This window comes from Pseudochaenichthys georgianus, chromosome 3, assembly GCF_902827115.2.
Source record: "Pseudochaenichthys georgianus chromosome 3, fPseGeo1.2, whole genome shotgun sequence".
NCBI lineage: Eukaryota > Metazoa > Chordata > Actinopteri > Perciformes > Channichthyidae > Pseudochaenichthys > Pseudochaenichthys georgianus.
Window position 1 is genome coordinate 25,616,879 of NC_047505.1, and position 22,556 is coordinate 25,639,434.

General features: G+C 43.4%; 1 protein-coding gene across 1 annotated transcript; it reads left to right on the forward strand.

The window, feature by feature from the left end:
- Positions 1-3,035: 3,035 nt before the first annotated feature.
- Positions 3,036-22,300, forward strand: LOC117466482 (SHC-transforming protein 1-like). The gene is made up of 14 exons (XM_034109746.1): positions 3,036-3,255; positions 3,444-3,540; positions 3,631-4,172; positions 6,416-6,486; positions 7,834-7,894; positions 8,057-8,176; positions 8,293-8,343; positions 19,523-19,574; positions 19,660-19,786; positions 20,151-20,346; positions 20,765-20,837; positions 21,537-21,633; positions 21,745-21,892; positions 21,985-22,300. The coding sequence occupies exons 2-14, from the start codon at positions 3,489-3,491 to the stop codon at positions 22,126-22,128; spliced, it is 1,734 nt and encodes a 577-aa protein (XP_033965637.1). The 5' UTR covers positions 3,036-3,255; positions 3,444-3,488; the 3' UTR covers positions 22,129-22,300.
- Positions 22,301-22,556: the final 256 nt, after the last annotated feature.

The following is a 22,556-nucleotide window of genomic DNA, read 5'->3' on the forward strand; positions in this document are numbered from 1 at the left end:
TGTGTGTGTGTTTACAGGCACATAGTTAGCATTTATTTTCGTTGTGTTGTTGAGCTTTATCTTTGTAAATAATGTGTGTGTTTTCCACCTGCTCCATGTGGGAAGGAGAGACATGCTTTTCTTTATTAATTTTTTGTGGGTGTTTTGCGTTGCTTAAAGAATATGGAAGTGTGGGGGGGGTTATGTCTTTCTGCCTAAAACCACTCCCACCCATTAGTCTTCAGAGTGTTTTTTAATGTTCAAATAATAAGTGTACCATTCTGTATTCAGACAATTCAGATGATTAACTTCTAAGAAGCAAAACAAGCTTTGTGTATATAACTTTGTCTATGTGGTTCTACTACATTATATAATGGTTTGTCATATTGATCTTGCCGAGTGTGAAACTATTTGGGTTGTTTGCCTCTGACTGGAATCGTCTTGAGTTCCCAGATGCTGTCTGTGCTTCATAAAACAAAAATGCCCCTGATGGGGTTTCTTCTCTGATGGGTGGGCGCTCTCAAGCTGTCTTTTAAAGACTGAACCACATCTTAGAAGCCCAAACTCCTTTCCTTTCATCCAGAGAGACATATTGCAACTTAGACACTGAATTCAAAAATTAAAGGTTTGGACCTGACTGTGTAGTTTGACATTATAAAAGAATCAGGGTACAGGAAATGTGCTCAAATACATTTTCCAAGTATATTTTCTTTAGTAAATTCCACTTAAATCTAATTAACCTATAGGAAAAGCAGGGGTTTATTGGTATTCATCAAGGTTTAGAATCCCAAAATTGAACATTTGGATATGGTTGCTTGCGAATGAATATTTTTTAGAGTTCTTCTAGCTTTCAGAGACAGATTTGTCTTTATTTAAAGTCAGTTCCCCCGAAGCTGAGAAAGCTCTGGCATCAGGCAGGCACCACCAGAAGTCAAACAAGTCCTCACAAAGTCATACAAATACTAATGATAAACCCTTGTAAATACAAGTGTACAAAAGATATTTTGATTTTTCCATTGTATTGAAAAATACAATCATCCTGTTCTTAAAGCCATTTGATACTTTTAACTTTTAAACAGTTGGAATCCAGTTTGATAATGAATCATGGTGAGATTTCAGCCAGCCAATGACGATGTGGTGTGTGTAAACGCAGTATGCCCCGCTGTATGCAATGTGAAGCCCTGAGATGGGATGTGACAGTATACTGAATATCATACTTGGGACTATGAAAGTATTTCTAGTTTGATTGCAGGTACCCTCTGTGTAGGCCTTTGCTATGACTTCCATCAAAGTGTTTGAAGTATGTTTAATTCACAGCAAGTGTGTTTCTTTGCACCATGTAAATACAGTACTGGTAAAGTCTTGTAACTAATGTGAACAAAAAACGGTTCAATGAAGTAATTTTTTCAGCGTGTTCCTCGTCTTTATATGGATATTTAAGACCGTCTCCTGGAGACTCATCACTAGCAACATTGTTATAGGCTGTTTCTCATAATCCTGTTATCACTCTTAACCTATAACTGATGATTAACATCATTAAAATGTTGTTTAAGTAAACCATTTAAATAATGCCTTGTGTTTTGTCCACTGTTGACTATTTAATGAGCATGACAGTTATATTAGTTCAGTCAGACAACTCACGTGTTTCTTAATATGTTTATTAGAAGCAGCATATAGTTTGAGTTTGGCGTCTAGGCTCGTGCCTCATCACTCCACAGTTTTACAAAGAACATTGAGTGATGATTAGATAACTATCCCCCGAGCCTACAGGTGGAAGCTGGGGTGGTGGTGGGGCAGGCAAGCAGCAGCAGCAGCAGCAGCAGCATGAAACACAGCAGCAGGAACATGAACGCAGCAATAGCAAGTGAACACAGCAGTGGCAGCATAGCGAGGCAGAGGCAGGAAGACCTGGCAGCTTAAATAGAGCGGCATGTTTAGGAGAATGTGTTTGGTTGGTTGTGAGAGGGACGAGGTGCGTCACATGTTAATGTATGATAGGTGCTCGAGTTGACTGCATGAACTAGCTCGCAGGCTTCGCCCCATTTGAGCTAATACAGAAAGAGACTCTGCAACTAGCTTGAAAACCGATACATCTTTTCAGTTTCTTTTCAAGCAAAAGTGCCAAATGTTCTGTGTTTCCAGGTGCTCAAATGGGAGAGGTAAGGCTTTTTCTTTGTTGTATGACGGTAAAGCAATTTTTTTTAAACAACCACTAGGAAGGGACAAAACTCTGTTATACACTATTTGATGCACTCAGACATGAAACCTTGTCATTTTCATGTATGACATCCAGTTTATTCACAAGTGTGCCGTTTTCAAGTTACCAAGACAAATCTGCAAGTCATTAATACTTATTTAGTAATGCTTATATTTAGTTAAATGAAATCTGTGATCTAAATAAGGAAGCATTTCCACACTCACACTGTTGTTGTTGTTGTTGTTGTTGTTGTTGTTGTTGTTAGATATTCATCTTCTCTGCCGGCACCTGTCTTGCATATTGCTCTGAATAGAAACTGAAAATGCAAATAATTCTGTTAAATCTCCTTCCTCTTGTGATTCATGCAGGCCATTTGAATAATACTTGCACTAAGCTTACTATATGGCATACTATAAATCAAGTCAATGTGATCTATTTCTACAAAAACTATTAATCCCTATTCTATTAAGAAACACATTTCTAGGGAGATATAGAGTGTTTTAATAACACACATTAACAGCATCACTGAAGTGCAACTGATGCTAGAAAAGAGGAATAGAGCACTCATGTACTGTATTTTGTGTGTGTGTGTGTGTGTGTGTGTGTGTGTGTGTGTGTGTGTGTGTGTGTGTGTGTGTGTGTGTGTGTGTGTGTGTGTGTGTGTGTGTGTGTGTGTGTGTGTGTGTGTGTGTGTGTGCGCGCAGCATGAGTGCACAGCATGAGTCACCCTACCCGCCTGTGATTGGATGGTAGTTTATGGGTGAGGGAGGGGCAAAGAGCCTTAGGGGCAGTCTGTCAATCTGTTCACCGCTCCATTCACATATTCATCTGCATGCACCGTCATAGAGAGAGACAGAGGAAGTGAACGAGAGCCTCTCATTCATAAAAAAAAAGAGAAAAGTTCATTCATAAAAGCTGCACAATTCTGCTGCTCCTCGGAAAGAAAAATACAGAGGGGAGGAAAGTTGATGTACAGGTGAAGCAGGGCTGGAAGTGTGGGTCATGATGATGGGACGGTACTCAGCACGACTATAGCAGAGCAGACTGGACTCTAGACTACACAGGACATCCCTAGTCTGGTGAGTTGAATCTTCCGTAACGTACTGTATTTATCCGAGGACAGAGAATGCCAGCAGCTAAAAACCTTTTTCAAACAAAAAAAGCAACCTAAAGCCTTTTACTTTGTACTGCTATTCAAATCTAAGTTATCAGGTCAATCCTATGTGTGTTATTCTACTGTAATGATTTTGTATCTAATTCTTGGCAGGATTTCTATTTGTCCAAGTGCTCTCCTTTTTCCAGTTTCCTGAGTATGAGAGAGCAAAGTTTACCCAGGTTCAAATCACAGAAACAACTTTTACCAGGTAGCTCCTCACTTTTATCACTACATGCATACAATGAGAATCACTGTGCTTCATACCTTATTGTCACACTTTCTTTTTCATCTTTTACAGGCATGCTGAAGCGCACCAAATACAGTCGTCTGCGCAACGATTCACTGACGTCTCTCGAGGACCAGCCCCAAAGAATGCTCACCCTAAAGAGGGACATTTGCTTAGACTCTGACTTTGCCCATCTGGATCCTGGGACGCCTACACACCACGGCCCGTCCACACTGAGGGACTTCATCCCCCGTGTGGCTAACATCCGATTGCAGAGTCCTATTTCCCTGCAGGGCCTGAGGGGACAGACAAACAGAGCCCGGGGCAGAACCACTGATGACACACCCTTGTCCAGAGCAGAGTGGGGCTCAGGGCCTAACCAGAGATTTTGTTTTCAACATTCAGTGCCCCTATCGGATGGCCAGACTCGCTCTGCCCTCAGCTGCACAAAAAGACCAATCACGCTGCATCAGATGGACAGTCTCTCCTGGACCCCTGGCTGTCCTCCTTGCTCACATCACAGAGACGGTCTGTCCCATATGAAGACATCCTCTGCAGGAGAGGACTGTACAGCGGTGGGGACGGCAAACAGAGTGGTTCACCATCACATCAAGGTACTTATCACATAATAACTATTAACAGGGCATGAATACACTCTCCTCTGGACTAACACACATTTTATTGTGTAGAAGACTGCAAGAGTGTGTGGGATGTTACACACCAGACTAATATGCATGTGACTTTAAAATGTGTTATATCTAAAATACAATACAATTTGTGTCAAACTTATCTTTACTGTGCATAAAGTGCAGCTAACTTCTTATCCAGGGTCTCACTGGATGGTTAAGGCAGGTACGCAGTTTAGTTCCATATAGTGCTAACACAAACACATTCATGTGAGCACAGGACACACACACGCACACACAAATAGACGCACTCTGTCTCCCTGTGCTCCATCCACACCATCACACTCACTTTCATCCCCTCCCTCTCAGAAAGAGCTTCCTGTGTTGGCAGTAGTGACTCATGCTGGCTCTCTGCTCCTCTCTGGATCTGCTTTGCTACTCTCTCTCTGTGTGTGTGTGTGTGTGTGTGTGTGTGTGTGTGTGTGTGTGTGTGTGTGTGTGTGTGTGTGTGTGTGTGTGTGTGTGTGTGTGTGTGTGTGTGTGTGTGTGTGTGTGTGTGTGTGTGGTGTGTGTGTGTGTGTGTGTGTGTGTGTGTGTGTGTGTGTGTGTGTGTGTGTGTGTGTGTGTGTGTGTGTGTGTGTGATCAATCAGCATCAGCCCAAGCTGTCCTAGAACCGGAGGTGTGTCCGCATGGGTGATTAGGAGCTGACCACTGATGGAAATGAAAATGGACTGTTTGATTGTCCTTTATAAACAAGCACACACACACATTACACACTCCCACTCATCCCAGCCACACACACATTGATTTAAGTCTGGTCTTCATCAGTGGATTTACTCATCCTGCCTCCAGCCTATGGCGTCTGCTCTGCTAGAGCTCATGGCCAATAGAAGTGGGCCTGGCTAAAGTGTATCCAAGCATGTGGCCTAAATGTTGTATAAACTAAATGTCAAGATATCCCAAATGTACAACTTATTTTAGAAATCACAGGGAAAAGGCCACTCTCATATCTACACACAGAATATACACAGAATACATCTCTATAGTCATGCTAGTGATGTCACATGATGGTAGTCTGTCCACCACTTTGGCCCAGAATGAAATATCTCAGAAATATATAAGAAAGATTAGCACAAAACACAAAGTACAGACAGTAGTGGTCCTCCGAGGATGAGGTCACTGATCTCCTGATTTATTTAGCACCACAAAGGTAACATTTTAGTTTTTTAGTTAATTGTTATGTATTGAAAAATCTTGGATGTATTTGCAGCAGATTAATTGTTCTGAGTCTGGATTCTAAACATTTGTCCTCTATAACAACTAGTATGTCAAAGGTTTCCTTATCCTTTGGTTGATTTCTGATCAATCATAATTAATACCTTGTCATTTTGTGCCATCATAAGGTTTTATGTTAAAGTTCTCCTCAACTATTGGACGGTTTAGCATGAAATGGTTTGACATATATGTCCCCCTCAGTATTGAGCAGCTTCATTAATTTGTCCAATAATTTGATTTATGACCAAATCACAAAAAAACGAATGAAATTCAGTCTCTGCTGTAGTGGTATTTTATTATTGTATTTGTTCTAATGGACAAATGTTAGAATGCTAACGTGATAAATTAGACAGTGAACGTTAAATCATCTAAACATCAGTATGTTACCATTGCTCCTGCGAGCATATGAGCATGCTGATCTTAACACTAAGGTCCTGTACGCTTGTTTTTAGTTTCATTTTACTAATTTATTATGCAGTTAAAAGAGAGAAAACAAATGCATGACATGCCGTACCTTTGCTTACTTTAGTGAGATTGTTTCTATTCCTTAGTTGAAAGTGCAGCAAAAGTGATTCCTAAACCTTTGATCAAAGACTGAAAGTGTACTGCTCCTCAAGCAGTCAGTTAATACATTTGGATTGTTGAGGTCATCAGGAAGTTCATACAAAACAAACATGTGCACTGCTTGGGTTATAGTTATAGCCCAGAATCAAGTGCAGCACCGTATCAATCACAGCAGCTCTAGGATCATAAAGTAGGACCGGAGAGTAGAGTTTGAATGGCAGACAACAGCCTGTCCCACTTCTTCATCTTCACATGTTTTAATGATACTTAAATTGAGGAGGAACAGGACGGAAGCATTGCCCACATGAGATTTATTTATTGCTTGTTACTACGTGTTTTATTTTACATTGTAATCACTGAGTAACTTTGTGTGTTCGGTTGTGTTTTCCAGTACATGGGCAGTGTGGAGGTGACCCAGTCCATGAGAACCCTCGACTTTGATACGAGAATGAAAGTCACACGGTAGGAGGTTCTTCCACTACCAAACACACACACACACACACACACACACACACACACACACACACACACACACACACACACACACACACACACACACACACACACACACACACACACACACACACACACACACACACACACACACACACACACACACACACACACACACACACACACACACACACACATAAATGACAATGCACAGTTGCACACGCACATCCATACAATTAATTGCTGACATGATTATGGAGTAAAACTATGCAATAATACAAATTTAAAAAAGAAGAAGAGGAAACTCTTTTTAGAAATATATTGTGTGATTCATTTGAAAACATGTTTCAAAGAGGGAAATCAAATTAAATGTTTAATCTTTCATAAACCGGGGCTTTCTCTTCATCATTTAATATTGACATACTTGTGCAGGATGCCAAAACGCCGAAGGACACAGCTAGGTCTGTTCACAACAATACTGCTGAATGATGTGGAAGAAAATCCAATTAGATGAATTTCCTCCTAATGATCTCTCATAGTCTTATTAAGAGAGAGAGGGACAGGGGTAAATACCGTAATCCATTATATACAATTAGCTTTCAAGGCGAAGAAAGGCAATTCGTGGAATAAAAAGTATTCTTCCTAGATAACAGGGTGTTACTTCAGAGTGAATGGTTTGTATGGTTTGGCCTCGCTGACCCAAGTGTCAGTTCTCTGACAGCTATAGCTTTATTTAAACAGCCAATCTGGCTGATAATACTTGTGTATTTTGAATGCAGGATTAATGGAGTATGCTTATATTAATGTATTTCTGCTTTCACCTTATAAAGAATCGTAATTGTTATCTACCAATGACATACCTCTGAGATTGCTGGGTACTTCAGTCTTTATCAATTTGTGTATGTTTATTAGCGAACATTTAAATCATAAATAACTTAAATAAACAACGTTAAAAAACTGCATTAATTCCCTGTAAAGCAGTACAAGCAGTGGTGGAAGACTTACTCAGATCATTTATCTAAGAAAACAGTAGTAACAATACTAAAGTAAAAGTCTTGAAATTAATTGTATTTTCATTTCTCTAATATACTGTAGCTGAGCTTCTTGTGATGCAGTTTTCTTTATCTCATGTTCTCACATGCTAGTCACATGTCAGCCGGTCGCACCGGATAACATATTTACAAGTGTGTGTGTGTGTGTGTGTGTGTGTGTGTGTGTGTGTGTGTGTGTGTGTGTGTGTGTGTGTGTGTGTGTGTGTGTGTGTGTGTGTGTGTGTGCGTGTGCGTGCATGTTTGTTGGTGTGTGTGTGTGTGTGTGTGTGTGTGTGTGTGTGTGTGTGTGTGTGTGTGGGTGCAGGGAGGCAATCAGCAGACTGTGTGAGCAGACATCCGCCAAGACAGCAGTGAAAACCAAAAGAGTAAGGCGCACACACACACACACACACACACACACACACACACACACACACACACACACACACACACACACACACACACACACACACACACACACACACACACACACACACACTGCAATCAACACAGACAGAACTAAAATAACAGATTTATGTCATCATCAGCCTGTCTGCAAGGGACTGTCTGCTCTTCTGGGTCAGATCAACCTGCAGTTTTCAGGTAGCAGGATCATCCTCACTGTGTCCACAGACAGTGTGACCCTAATTGCTGCCTCCTCCTTACAGGTGACTGCTACAACAAACAAAATGTAAACTTTCACATTCTCTTTTTATTAAGACATAGATTATTAAAATAATAATAATTTTGCCCTGTTTTTTCTCTCTCTTCTCTTTCTTCGAAGATTGCCCACCACCCCATGCAGGCCATTTCATTCGCCTCAGGAGGAGATCCGGTAAGGTCCATTTCTAATCTTGCACATGTACAAACTTGTTTATGAGCAAAAAAGGAAACAAACACCCATGCACACACAGTACATAATTAGATTTGGTTTGATTACCGCTTGGTTTGCTGCCATTTGTGGACGATTGAATTATTTCCCATCCCCAACTCTTGAATCTTTTAATCAACTTTTAATTGGTGGTACAAAGCAAGTATTTATCAAGACCCTGGAACTGAAATGTTGGACACAAACTTCAGAATAAAAGCTTTTTATCAAATCCTTACGACTTTAGGATAACCTTAGAGTTTAGAGCCTTAAAGGTGTATTAGGAGTACATACTATATGACTGCAATATAAAAACAGATGCGAGTACATAGTTTTTAAGGCTTGTATTGAAATTATTTTTGCACAAATATAATTGGTCATGATGACTGTGCAAGAAGTGAGGATACCCGGCCCGGAGGAAGCCCGGGGTCCCTTTCTGGAGCCAGGCCCAGAAGGAGGACTCGTCGGCAAGCGTCTGGTGGCCGGGCCCCCTCCAGGATCCTTGTGAGAGTAAAAAGCTGATCCATCGTTCCACGACCAGGACGGAATCCGCATTGTTCCTCCTCAATCTGAGGTTCGACAATCGGCCTGACCCTCCTTTCAAGTACCTTAGAGTAAACTTTCCCGGGCAGGCTGAGTAGTGTGATGCCTCTGTAATTGGCACACACCCTCTGATCCCCCTTTTTGAAAAGGGGAACCACCACCCCGGTCTGCCACTCCTTTGGTACTGTTTCCGACTTCCACGCAACGTTGATGAGACGTGTCAACCATGACAGTCCCTCAACACCCAGAGCCTTCAGCATTTCTGGGCGTCCGAAAGTCCTTCTCCATGTCTTCTCCGAACTTCTCCCACATCCGCTGCTTTGCCTCGGCCACGGCTGAGGCTGCTGCCCTTCGGGCCTGTCGGTACCTTGCAACTGCCTCGGGAGTCCCCCGGCATAACAAATCCCTGAAGGCCTCCTTCTTCAGTCGGACGTCTTCCCTGACCACCGGTGTCCACCAGGAGGTTCGAGGGTTACCGCCCCTTGAGGCACCTAGGACCTTGAGACCACAGCTCCCTGCCGCGGCTTCGGTAATGGAGGCTTTGAACACTGACCACTCTGGTTCAATGTCCCCAACCTCCACAGGAATGCCCGAAAATCTCCCCCGGAGGTGTGAGTTGAAGGCCTCCTGAACTTGGGCCTCCTCCAGACGTTCCCAGTTCACCCGAACTACACTTTTGTGCTTACCAGGTCTATCCAGAGGCTTCCCCCGCCACTCGACCCAACTCACCACCAGATGGTGATCAGTTGACAACTCCGCCCCTCTCTTTAGCCGAGTGTCCAAAACATACGGCCTCAGGTCTGATGATATGTTAACGAAATTCTGCCTAGGGTGCTCTGGTACCACGTACACTTATGAGCATCCTTATGTTCGAACATGGTGCTTGTTATGGCCAATCCATGACTAGCACAGAAGTCCAGTAACAAACCACCACTCCGGTTCAGATCAGGGGGCCGTTCCTCCCAATCACGCCCCTCCAAGTGTCTCCATTAGGGGTGTAACGGTATCGGTATTCGTCCCGTACCGTCACGGTTCGGACGTCACGGTTCGGCACATGCAGTCACACGACGAATACGCCTTTTTTTTACGAGTGGGAAAAAGGTGTGTCATTCAGGGCAGTATCCATTACACTATTTATAATCTAAGGGGCGGTATTGCGCCTAAAAGCTGTTTGCGAGCCGCTCTTAAACAACAAATGAAGAACAAGAAGAAACACAACAACAAAACGAACAAAATAGAAGAAGAAGAAAAGTTAGTATGGCGATTTCAGATAACACAGAGAAGCTAGAACCCACCTGCTTCTTTTAAATCAGCTGTGTGGGAACATTTCGGGTTCCCTGTGGACTACAATAACGATGGAGTGCGAGTGGTGGATCGGACGAGGACGGTGTTTCGACGTTGTTCGATAGCGGTGCGGTATGCTAATGGCGACATATGCCAAACATGCTAAATCATATCAGAAGGCATCACCCAGATCGCCGGAGCCCGGCAAAAGACAACAGCAGTTCAGCAGCTGATCCCCGCTGTTTTTAATAATAACCAATAGACATGAAAGCCGTGAGACCAAAATGGAAGCTTTTGGCATATATATTTCAACGGCTATGCGCCCTTGAAACAATTTCTTATTATTTATGATGTAATATTTTCAAGACATTCATTTTAGTTTTACAGCTCGATGAAACCTTTTTGTTTGACATCAGCCATTATAGATAATATGGCCATCTGAGTGTGTGTGGTACTGTTTGTGGTTTGTTTTTAACGGTGTAATAAAGTTAATTATTCAAAATGTTAGAGTTCCTTATTTTTAAACTGAAACTTGCACTACTGTTCAAAAATAAATAACAACAAACCTAGAATAATGCATTTGGGACTTTATTTTCGCTTTTTCTTGTTGTACCGAACCCGTACTGAACCGTGACCCCCAAACCGAGGTACGTACCGAACCGTGAATTCTGTGAACCGTTACACCCCTAGTCTCCATCATTGCCCACATGTGTGTTGAAGTCTCCCAGCAAGATTAAAGAGTCCCCTTCAGGAGCCCCATACAGGACTCTTTCCAGGGTCTCCAAGAAGGCCGTATACTCTGAACTGCTGTTGGGTGCATAAGCACACACAACAGTCAGAGTTTTCCCCCCCCATAACCCGCAGGCGTAGGGAGGCGACCCTTTCGTCCACTGGGGTAAACTCCAACAACGAAGCACCTAACCGGGAACTTGTGAGTATCCCCACACCCGCCCGGCGCCTCACACCTTGAGCAACTCCGGAGAAGAATAGAGTCCAACCCCTATCCAGAAGTAAGGTTCCAGAGCCGACGCTGTGCGTAGAGGCGAGCCCAACCAGATCCAACTGGTAACGCTCCACCTCCCGCACAAGCTCCGGCTCCTTCCCCCCCAGAGAGGTGACGTTCCACGTCCCCAAAGCCAGCTTCTGTCGCCCGGGTCTGGTCCGTCGAGACCCTCCGCTTTCACTGCCACCCTTCTGGCAGCGCACCCGACCCCATCGCTGTTTCCCGTAGGTGGTGGGCCCGCGGGACGGAGAAGCGGAGGTGTTGCCCACGTTGCCTTTTTGGGCTGGGCCCGGCCGGGCTCCGTGGCAAGCCCGGCCACCAGACGCTCGCCGACGAGTCCTCCTTCTGGGCCTGGCTCCAGAAGGGGACCCCGGGCTTCCTCCGGGCCGGGTATCCTCACTTCTTGGTTTTTCTTTCATGAGGTCTTTTGAACCAATCTTAGTCTGGCCCCTTGCCTGAGACCAATTTGCCATGGGAGACCCTACCAGGAACACAAGGTTCCAGACAACACAGCCCCCAGGTTCATCAGGGCACACACACCGCTCTACCACGGTAAGGTGCTGGTTCTTCAGAGAGGTGCTGGTTCTTCAGAGAGGAACCAGCATCTTTAAAGTGAGTTATGTAATTTATGTAACCCACTCAAATAATTCAGTGAGTTTTAGACCCTGTAATAAACAGCAGCTCCCACTTGGGGCAGTGCTGGTGCAGCAGAGTCTGCATATGATGGAGGAGAGGAAGAGCAGGCCAGGTGTGGTTGTTAATGAGGCCTAATGAGTGGCAGCTGAGTGTGGGCCCTGTGTGTGTAAGAGTGTGGGCAGTGTTCAAATTGTTTGATGATGTGCTTTTTCGATGCTGCGGGGAACCAGGAACTAGCAGAACTGACGGAAGTTTTTGGAGCTGCAGTTTTTGTCTTTTCCTCACCAGAAAAAGGATTCTACTCACCAGAAAAAGCATTCTAAAGTACTTGCCTCCAAAGCTAGAGGTAGGACAAAATCATTGCAGCAAGCTCATTCATTCAACAAAGCAGCATCAGACAACAGCATTGTCAATCCCCCTGAGATTCAAAGGATCATCGTAGAGCATGTTATTAAGAATGATGGCTCCAATGCATCAAATCCAGGATCCAAATGGCTTCGTCCTTTCTCAGGAAGAGATCCTAAGCCCCCAAATGAAGTGGAGCTTATGGTGCATGATAACCCCACTGTTGATATCCAGCGACGTAAGATTTTGGAGAGCCTGCTTCCACCCGCTTCTAGCTTAGTAAGACAGCTAGGTCCACATGCAACTCCCCGTGATTATGTCAAACTTCTCGACTCAGCATATGGGTTAGTTGAGGATGGGGAGGAGATCTTTGCAAGGTTTCTTGGCACACAACAAAACACAGGAGAGAAAGCCTCTGAGTTTCTGCAGCGACTGCAAACATTGCTGAACACAGCTAGACAGAGAGGTGGCATTTCAAATGCAGAAGCAAACAGACACTTGTTGAGACAGTTTCGTCGTGGATGTTGGGATCAGTTACTTCTTCTAGCATTACAGCAAGAAATGAACTCTGCAACACCACCTGACTTTTCAGACTTCTTACTGCAGTTGCATACAGAAGAAGATAGGAGAGCTTCTAAGCTTGATCGTATGCATTGTCATTTTGGGGGAACAAAAACAAAATCATCTGTAAATATGCAGCTTGTGCCAGAGGTTTTTCCTTATGATGCTAATGTACTCCAGAAGTACATGACAGAAACAGAAAATGTAAGGAAGCAGGTGGCTGAACTAAAAATGCAGCTCAGCAAGAAGAAAGATCAAAGAACACAGCAATACTCTAACAACCCAAATCCAGCTCAGGAATATCCCCGTGCTAAAGCAGCAGCAGATCTTCAAGCGCAGCAAGCAGCAACACATCCTCCCAGGCCAAGGGCTTGGTTCTGTTTTAAATGTGGCAATGATGGCCACATAGCAAGACATTGCGAAAATCCACCAAATAAACCCTTGGTAGATCAGAAATACAATGAGTTGAAGGCAAGGCAAAAGGAATGGCAGAGCAAATTCGGCCATTTAAACTGGACCGGGTCGCAGTGGAGGGAATAACTGCACCCAGTGATGAACTGAAATGTCCCATACAAAAACAAGAAAGAGAAACAGTTACCAGTAAAAATAATTCTTCAACTCAGTCATCTGATGTTCTTCTTCCAAGAGGATTGATAGGCCCCAAGTGTACAGCAACTGTCACTATTGAAGGAGTTCAGTGTGTAAGCCTTCTTGATTCCGGTTCCCAAGTGACTACAATTTCAAAGTCATTTCATGAAAACCATCTCTCACATCGACCAATCTTCCCTATTCAAGATCTTTTGGACATAGAGGGCGCTGGTGGTCAATAAGTGCCTTATCTGGGGTATGTCCAAGCTAACATCCATTTTCCAGAGGATGTCATGGGGAAGGCTGAAAGAGTTCTTACTCTTGCACTTGTTGTGCCTGATCATAGAACAAACATGGATGTTCCTTTGTTGATAGGCACTAATACACTGGACCCTCTGTATGCAAAGTGTGCACAGAACAAGTTTGGAAAGTATAGTTCCAGAGCCAGCCATTGTTTCCAACTGGTGAAACATCTATACCAGAGATACAAAATACATCAACAAAATGGCAGAGTTGGGACTGTAAAGCTGCAGAGCAAAAAGTGCATCACCATTCTCGCAGGAGGGAGGGTGGCTTTAACAGGATATGCCAGACATGTCCCTGTAGCAGCTGATGTGACACTCTTGGTTGAGCCCCCTCAGTCGAACTTACCTGGTGGTCTCTTCTTTTGCAGTTACATCATGACAAGTCCATCATGTCCATCCTTCAAGGTGCCTGTTCTGGTAAAAAATGAGACTGCAAGGGACATCACAGTACCTGCAGGTCACATCATTGCTGAGCTCTCTCTTACCAAAGCTGTGTCATCATTACCATCACATGATGCTAATGCTACATCAAGTGAACCATCTCATCCTGCATCAGGTTCTGCAACCTGCAACACTATGAATGTATCTGATTCTAGTACACTTACCTTTGACTTTGCTGACTCTCCTTTGTCTGAAGAGTGGAAGGAGAGAATCACCAAGAAGTTAAATGCAGCGTCAGAAGCCTTTGCACATAGTGATCTCGACTATGGTCATACTACTGAGATCAAACATCGAATCCGCCTTTCAGACCCATCTCCCTTTAAACAAAGACCCAGGCCGATCCATCCTTCTGATTATGAGGCTGTCAGGCTTAATTTAAAAGAACTTCAAGAAGCTAACATAATCCGTGAATCAGAGAGCCCCTTTGCTTCTCCAATTGTTGTGGTGAAGAAAAATAATGGTGAAATCAGGTTGTGCATCGACTACCGTAAACTGAACCGACAAACCATCAAAGATGCATATGCTTTGCCCAACATTGAGGAAGCTTTCTCAGCCTTAATAGGGTCCAAGTGGTTCTCTATTATGGATCTTAAATCTGGCTATTATCAGGTGGAGATGGAGGAGGAAGACAAGTTCAAGACAGCTTTTGTGACACCTATGGGATTCTGGGAGTTTAACAGAATGCCGCAGGGAGTAACAAATGCTCCCAGTACTTTTCAAAGAGTAATGGAAAAGTGTGTGGGTAGCATTAACTTGAGTGAAGTCTTTCTTGACTACATCATTGTTTTCTCTGCCACACTCGAGGAACATGAGGACCGACTTCTGAGAGTACTAAACAGGCTGAAGGAATATGGCTTAAAGCTTTCACCAAAGAAATGTCAATTATTCAGGACATCTGTCAAATATCTAGGCCATGTTGTTTCAGAAAAAGGAGTGGAAACGGACCCAGCCAAGATAGCGGCCCTTACTACCTGGCCCAGGCCCAATAACATCAAGGAACTCAAGTCTTTTCTTGGTTTTGCTGGATATTACAGGAGGTTTATAAAGGACTACTCCAAAATTGCAAAACTCCTCATTGACTTAACAGCTGGGTACCTGCCACCAAAGCGAAAGTCCACCTACTCATGCCGAAACTCAAAGTGTGTGGATTTCAAAAAGCCCTTCAATGACAACACTCTCATTCACATGCTCACTACAGCTCCTATTCTTGGTTTTGCAGACGCCAAGAAACCATACATTATGCACACCGACGCAAGCATCAATGGCCTTGGTGCCGCCTTGTATCAGGAGCAGGAAGGCAAATTGAGAGTGGTTGCCTATGCAAGCCGGGGACTCTCCCAATGTGAGCGAAGATATCCTGCACATAAACTTGAATTCCTCTCTCTTAAGTGGACTGTTACAGAGAAGTTCTTCGATTATCTATATGGAGCAAAATTCACAGTCATGACAGATAACAACCCGCTCACATATATATTGACTTCTGCAAAACTTGATGCAGCAGGGCATCGTTGGTTGGCTGCTCTTTCCAGCTTTGACTTTAATATCCAGTACAGAGCTGGGAAAAAGAACCAAGATGCAGATGCTCTTTCCAGACGTCCACATCCTCATGACCAAGACACAGTGGATTTCAGTACTGAGGATGAAGATAACCGCATTGAGAGGTTCATTGCTCAGTTCCTGAAAAATGACAAAGGAAGTGATTTCTCAAGTGAAGCTGTGAAGGCTGTGTGTCAGAGGCATCAGTTGTCTTCAGGTGCAGATCCAGGAGCAATCCAGCCTGTACCTATTGAGTGCCTGGCAATTGATGTCACTGCCATACCAGCAGGTTTCCGTCAAACTGATGTGCTTGGGTCCTGTACATTGCCACAAATGTCACTTGAAGACTGGGTACGGGAACAGGGACAAGATCAAATCATCAGTAGAGTAATTGCCATCTTGAATTCAGGAAATCGTCTGACATACAGAACAAGGCAGCGGGAAGACAGAGAAGTGCAGCTGATGTTGAGAGTATTGGACCAATTGGTCATGATCAATGGAGTCTTATACAGAAAATGCATCAGCCAAGGAGAACCTTCCTATCAGCTTGTCCTTCCAAAGAGTCAGAGAAAAACATCACTTGAAAGCCTCCACGATGCTGTTGGGCACATGGGTGTGGAGAGAACCCTTGACTTAGTTCGTGCCCGATTCTATTGGCCACGGATGGCTGTAGATGTCAATGAAAAAATCAGGACTTGTGAGAGGTGTGTCAGGAGAAAGGCACGAGCTGAAAGGAATGCTCCACTGGTGAATATAAGAACTTGCCGCCCTTTGGAGCTAGTCTGCATGGACTACCTTTCCCTTGAGCCAGATGGAAGAGGAACCAAGGACATCTTGATCATAACGGATCATTTCACAAAATATGCTGTTACAGTTCCTACAGCAGATCAAAAAGCAAAGACGGTAGCAAAAGCTCTATGGAACAACTTTTTCATCCACTATGGATTTCCTGAATGATTGCATAGCGACCAGGGTCGTGATTTTGAATCAAACCTGATCAAAGAGCTTTGCTCACTTCTAAGCATCAAAAAGACAAGGACTACACCTTATCCACGTGGAAATCCTGTGGAGCGATTCAACAGAACCCTTCTTGCAATGTTGGGAACACTTGAAGAAGGAGACAAAGTTAAATGGAGGGATTTTGTGCAACCCCTCGTTCATGCATATAATTGCACAAAAAATGATACCACAGGCTTTTCTCCCTATCAACTCATGTTTGGCCGGCAGCCAAGGCTTCCAATTGACCTTGCCTTTGGTCTGAGTCCAGAGAGATCCAAACTATCTCATTCAGAGTATGTCAAGAAGTTGACCGAAAGTCTAATCGAAAGCTACCGTTTAGCTACTGAACATAGTCGGAAAAATGCTTTTCAGAACAAACAGAGGTATGACAACAAAGTAAGAGAATCTACCCTGGCAGCAGGAGACCGAGTCCTCGTAAGAAACGTCAGTTTCAGGGGAAAACATAAAATTGCTGATCGCTGGAGTAAAACCATATACACTGTGGTTAAACAAATCCAAGACTCACCTGTCTATGTCGTGGTGCCAGAGAACACAGGAGGACCTGCAAAAGTGTTACACAGAGACTTGCTTTTGCTCTGTGGATTTCTACCGTCTGATGTTGAACGGGTATGCCCTCAAAAATCTAAAACCAAACAAGAACCAAGTAAAGTTTCACTTCCTGATGTTCCTGAAGCTCTCGCTGAGGTTGAAGATGAAATGCTTCACATGGAAGATGAAGTTGAGTACTACTCCCACTACGACACACTGATGGAAGAGACAGCAGTCACATTGATGGACAAGGAACAAAGTAGCCCGATCACACAAGAGAATAGTGGATTCGGAGGAGAGCCTCACACTGAAGGAACAGCTGGAAGAGACTTTCACATGGAAGACCAATGTCTCTCTGAGAGTCAGGAAGTGGATTTGAGTTTTAATGTGTCTTCTCTCAATCCTGAAGTTCCAGCATTCCAACCCAATGGAGTTAAAGTTGAGGAAAACTGGGTAGAAATCCAAATTCAACACTCAACTCAGCATCAGATTGTTGGAACTGAGGAAAGTCTCCCTCACATTCCAGTGAACCTGAATGAGTTATGTAGCCCAAATACAACCAAAAATGGATTACAAATGGAAAATGGGGAAGAGAACGCACAGCCAGAAAGTAGTGTCCCTTCCCATGAAGAGGAAATGGTACTGAGAAGATCCTCCAAAGAAAGAAAAGCTCCTGATAGGCTAACATATCAAACCTTAGGTAACCCCCCTCTATCTTAAGTGGGTTGGATCAGGCTTTCTCCCAAACTCTCAACTTTGACACTGTACCCTATATAAACCAGTTAACCCCTTTAACTTCTGAGATAGTGGAGGGTGCAACATGCAAGGATGCATGCAGATTTAGGGGGGGAGAATGTAACCCACTCAAATAATTCAGTGAGTTTTAGACCCTGTAATAAACAGCAGCTCCCACTTGGGGCAGTGCTGGTGCAGCAGAGTCTGCATATGAGGGAGGAGAGAAAGAGCAGGCCAGGTGTGGTTGTTAATGAGGCCTAATGAGTGGCAGCTGAGTGTGGGCCCTGTGTGTGTAACGGAGCGTCCACACTACAGCTTCAAAAAAAGCTTGGAGCTGGGCGTGTCTGTAGCTTGGGGATTTTATTCAAGCAATGCGACCAACAACCAATCACATGAATCTCCCGCCCCCGACATACAGAGCAAAAAACCCCGGGGATTTTATGGGAGCAATATATATATAAACTCCCCAAACAGGCGAAAACCTACCAGTTTCCCCCACTGTCTCTGCCACCTCCCTCCATGCCTGGTTCCTCCGGTTTGTATGTAGGTGAAGAGGGTCTGGTCATACAAAACCGGGTGATTTGCTACAGCGATAATTAGTTTCACCTCCATCTTTTTTTGAAATATAGAAATGAACGGCGGGATATCTCTCCCAGCTTAGACGCGGTTTGATTGGCTACGGCTTGAGCTGTCAGATTTTCCGAAACAGGATTTGATTGGCTGGCGCTGGCTACTCCGGCGTCTCCGGCGTCAGAAGGAGACGGCGGAGACGGACCACTCTGCTAACCACAATTCAGTTCGGCGAAAAAGCGAGGCAACGTGACGTCACCCCATTCAAAGTGAATGGGCAGATTGGAGTTGTCGACGCTGTCGACGCTGTAGTGTGGACGGGCGGTCAGAGTGTGGGCAGTGTTCAAATAGTTTGATGATGTGCTTTTTTGATGCTGCGGGGAACCAGGAACTAGCAGAACTGACGGAAGTTTTTGGAGCTGCAGTTTTTGTCTTTTCCTCACCAGAAAAAGGATTCTACTCACCAGAAAAAGGACTGATGGTCATTGGATTACCAGAGAGAGAGAGAGAAACTACAGACTACCCGGGTTCAATTATTGTTGTTTTGTCCATGATAGCAGATTGGGTTTCACTGGGGTGGATGAGGGGTTTGTGAAAGTGTTGTATGACTGTTTAATAAAATGCCAGCTATATTAATTTGATATTGTTTTTTCTATTTATATAATCTTCTACTCCTCATTGAAAGCAACCTAGTACATAGGTGTTACATTTAGGAACCACATTCTTACTGTTACAAATGGAAAGTTCAATTTATGTGCAATAAAAGGAATCCTTACTTAATTCAATACACTGCTGCAGCTTAACTTGTTTTGAACCGTATAGTGACTATGTTAGCTAATGTTAGCAAACTTTAAACAGACACTGCTATGGAATTATTTCATTAGAGTTTGACTTTATTATTATTTGATCTACTTGTGCTACTGTTAAAATGTATGTATTCACTATGTTTATTTTATCATCTCATGGTTGTCATTTGCGGCCACTGTTTGGCAAACGTCACATAGTCTTGCTTTATGTCTCACTTATATTTGTCTCTCTTTTTTTATGATAGGACATGGCAGATTACATTGCTTATGTGGCCAAAGACCTTGTCAATAAGAGAGGTAAGAGATGGTTTATTTTTCTATAATGATGAGTTTAGCTTCCATTTGACTCTCTGGCTTCTCTGAACTTCCCCCCCCCCGTCAGCATGTCACATCCTGGAGTGTCCGCGAGGTCGTGCCGGCGCGGTAATTAACAGCATCGGTCAGGCCTTTGAGGCTCGATTCCGCCAACTTCTCAGCAACGGGCCATCGCTCCTTTGCAACAATCCCAGGTTATCCATTTGTCTATTGTCGCTGTATTATTGGTATGTTAATGTACTTTTTCTTTACCTTGAAGACCACCTTAGGACTGGACCTCAAAACTTCCCTATCAAACATGCCTTCCTTTTATAGAGGCTGTGATTTTTTTGTGTGTCTTTTTTTACATGTATACACAGAGAAGAGAAAAATACATAAACTACGGTGGCCCTCAATGTCAAAACACAAGATCTCACAAAACACCAGAAAATATTCAGAAAGAAAAAACACATATAATTACAAATAATGTAATAAATGTAAGGAATTAAATAAACCACAGTCTGTGTACAGTCTGTTACAGACTCAGCATGTCTTCATGATGTGACTTTCTGTGTGCAGGTCAGCAGTGAGGATCTTTCCAAACTGTGCTCCAGAGGACACGATAACAGACCAGAAGGCCAAGCAGGAAGTTGAAGTCAGGGAGCACTCTGACTACTACAATGTGATCCAAGGAAAGACGCCACCCACTGGCGGGATAGAGGACCTGCGCATCACAAGGGAGGAGAATAAACAAGTTCCATCCGAAATACAGAGGGTAAGAGTTCAACATGAGGATGGTCTACTCAGTTATCAGCAGTTCGATCTGATCAAGTCCAACCATATCATAGACAAGTTTGTTTGTTTGTAGCCTTTATTTAACCAGGTGAAAGCCCCTTGAGATCAAAATATCTCTTTTTTCAAGGGTGACCTGCATGTCAAGTGGACAGCATAATTCATTTTTTAGACAATTTCACATTTAAAAATAAATTGCTGAAGCATCTGAGTTTAAAAGTCCCTGTTCAAGGTCACCTCGGTTGTTGGTAATAACTTCCCAGAATTATTGTGCTATTCTGGCAATTAAGTCAGCGACATTCAGGACATGGTCACACGTCTCTAACATTTAAGCCATCACACACGCACGCGCACACACACACATCTGTCTTGTGTGTATGACTCATGTATTTCTGTTGCAGGTTTGTTCTGCTCAGCCTGTTTCACTGTATGAGAACTGTTCCATCACAGGAGGAGCTCCAGCTCCACCTGCAGGTAAAACTCTGTCATTCCAAGTTAAATCATATGATGTATGAGAATGTGTGTAAAGACATACATTGGAACTTTGTGCATGCGAAAGTTTATTTTGTAATTTTTTAAGAAATGTTTATTAATTAATTACATGTTTGAATGTAATATGTTTGTTATGTATCTGATCAAGTTCACATCAGCCCATTTATTTCCCCCATCTTTTCATTGTGTTATTGTTAAAAGGTCATAACTGTTTATGCACCATTCAAAAAAAATGATACATAAAATAAAATTAGGAAACCAGTAATATTAGATTAAACCACAATGGAAAAAGTACAGACCAGAATAAAGGATGGGGCCAGCAAGCTTTCTTTACTCCCAAGATAGCAGCTCTAACATTGAGAACATGAAACTCAACTACGTTTAGTCTACCTTTTTTTCCTGAAAGTACTCACTCAGATTAATATCTAAAGGCATCCATTAAAACACATCAACTTCCATTTTGAAGTTGACAAGAAATGTTTTAAAAATCTGGAGTTGGGTACTTAATAGTGGTAACACTTATACCAGCAGTATTGAGTCAAATTAGATATAAAGAAATACCTATTTTTATAACGCTAAATATTTGGTGCAAAATAATTATAAACCAAGATTTAATCCTTGTTCATACTTTGTAAAACCAACTGATTCTTGTTTGTGTTTTTCCTTGTTATACTCCATCAGACTCACTGGTACCTGAGGTCGGTGCTGAACAGTGTGCCGCTCTCTCTGGGACACGGATCCAGGACCTGATCCAGGAAGAAGGCTGGTTCCACGGCAGGTAGGTCATCAACATGCTCCTCCACCAGTGAATTACAACTTAATGTGTCTGTCAGCTAGCATATATATCTCCCTATTCCTTTCTCAGTAACTCTTCTCTCCTTTATCCCAGGTTAGGCAGAGAGCAGGCGGAGGGGCTTCTCATCTGCAGTGGGGACTTCCTGGTCAGAGAGAGCAGCTCTGCCTCTGGTCAGTATGTCCTCAGCGGGATGGAGGGAGCCACCGTGCGGCACCTGCTGCTGGTCGATCCACACGGACAGGTCAGAGTTGTGATGTTCAAACACACACAGCATGAAGAGAGGCGAGTAGCAGCTGGCCCTAATGTTTGACCTTGTTGTCTTTGTGTGAGCAGGTGCGGACCCGTGATCAGGTGTTTCTGGGTGTTGGTCACCTGGTGCGTTTCCACATGGAGAACCAGATGCCAATCATCTCTGGAAACAGTGAGCTGTGCCTGAAAGTGCCAATCCTGCAAAGACACTCACATGCACTTTCATAGACAGTCACATGTAGAAGTTAACGGTTTTGAAGTGGAGGAACATTGGGCCAAAGCCAAACAAAGTTTCCACAGCTTTCATCACTTTTAGCAACTTAAAAAAAAATCAACATGTGACATCCCTTCCCAAAATATTGTATTATTTTGTCATTAAAGTATTGTTTGATTTTCTGAACATTTGAGTAAATTCTTCACTTGTGCACACTGTGCCTCACCCTGTGTTGTGAACAGCCACTGGTCTGCAGAACCTCCTGTCTCTCTCTCTCTCTCTCTCAGGCTGAATCTGTTTGTGTTTACTCAAAGTCTAAGCACAATCACTGGTGTCGGGAGGAAATTACCAGAATGTTGGCAGACTTTCCGAATCTTTTTCTGATGTGTTGAACTTGTCTTGTGTTAGTTTGTTTTGTATGTGTTATTGCTTTGTGTTCCCA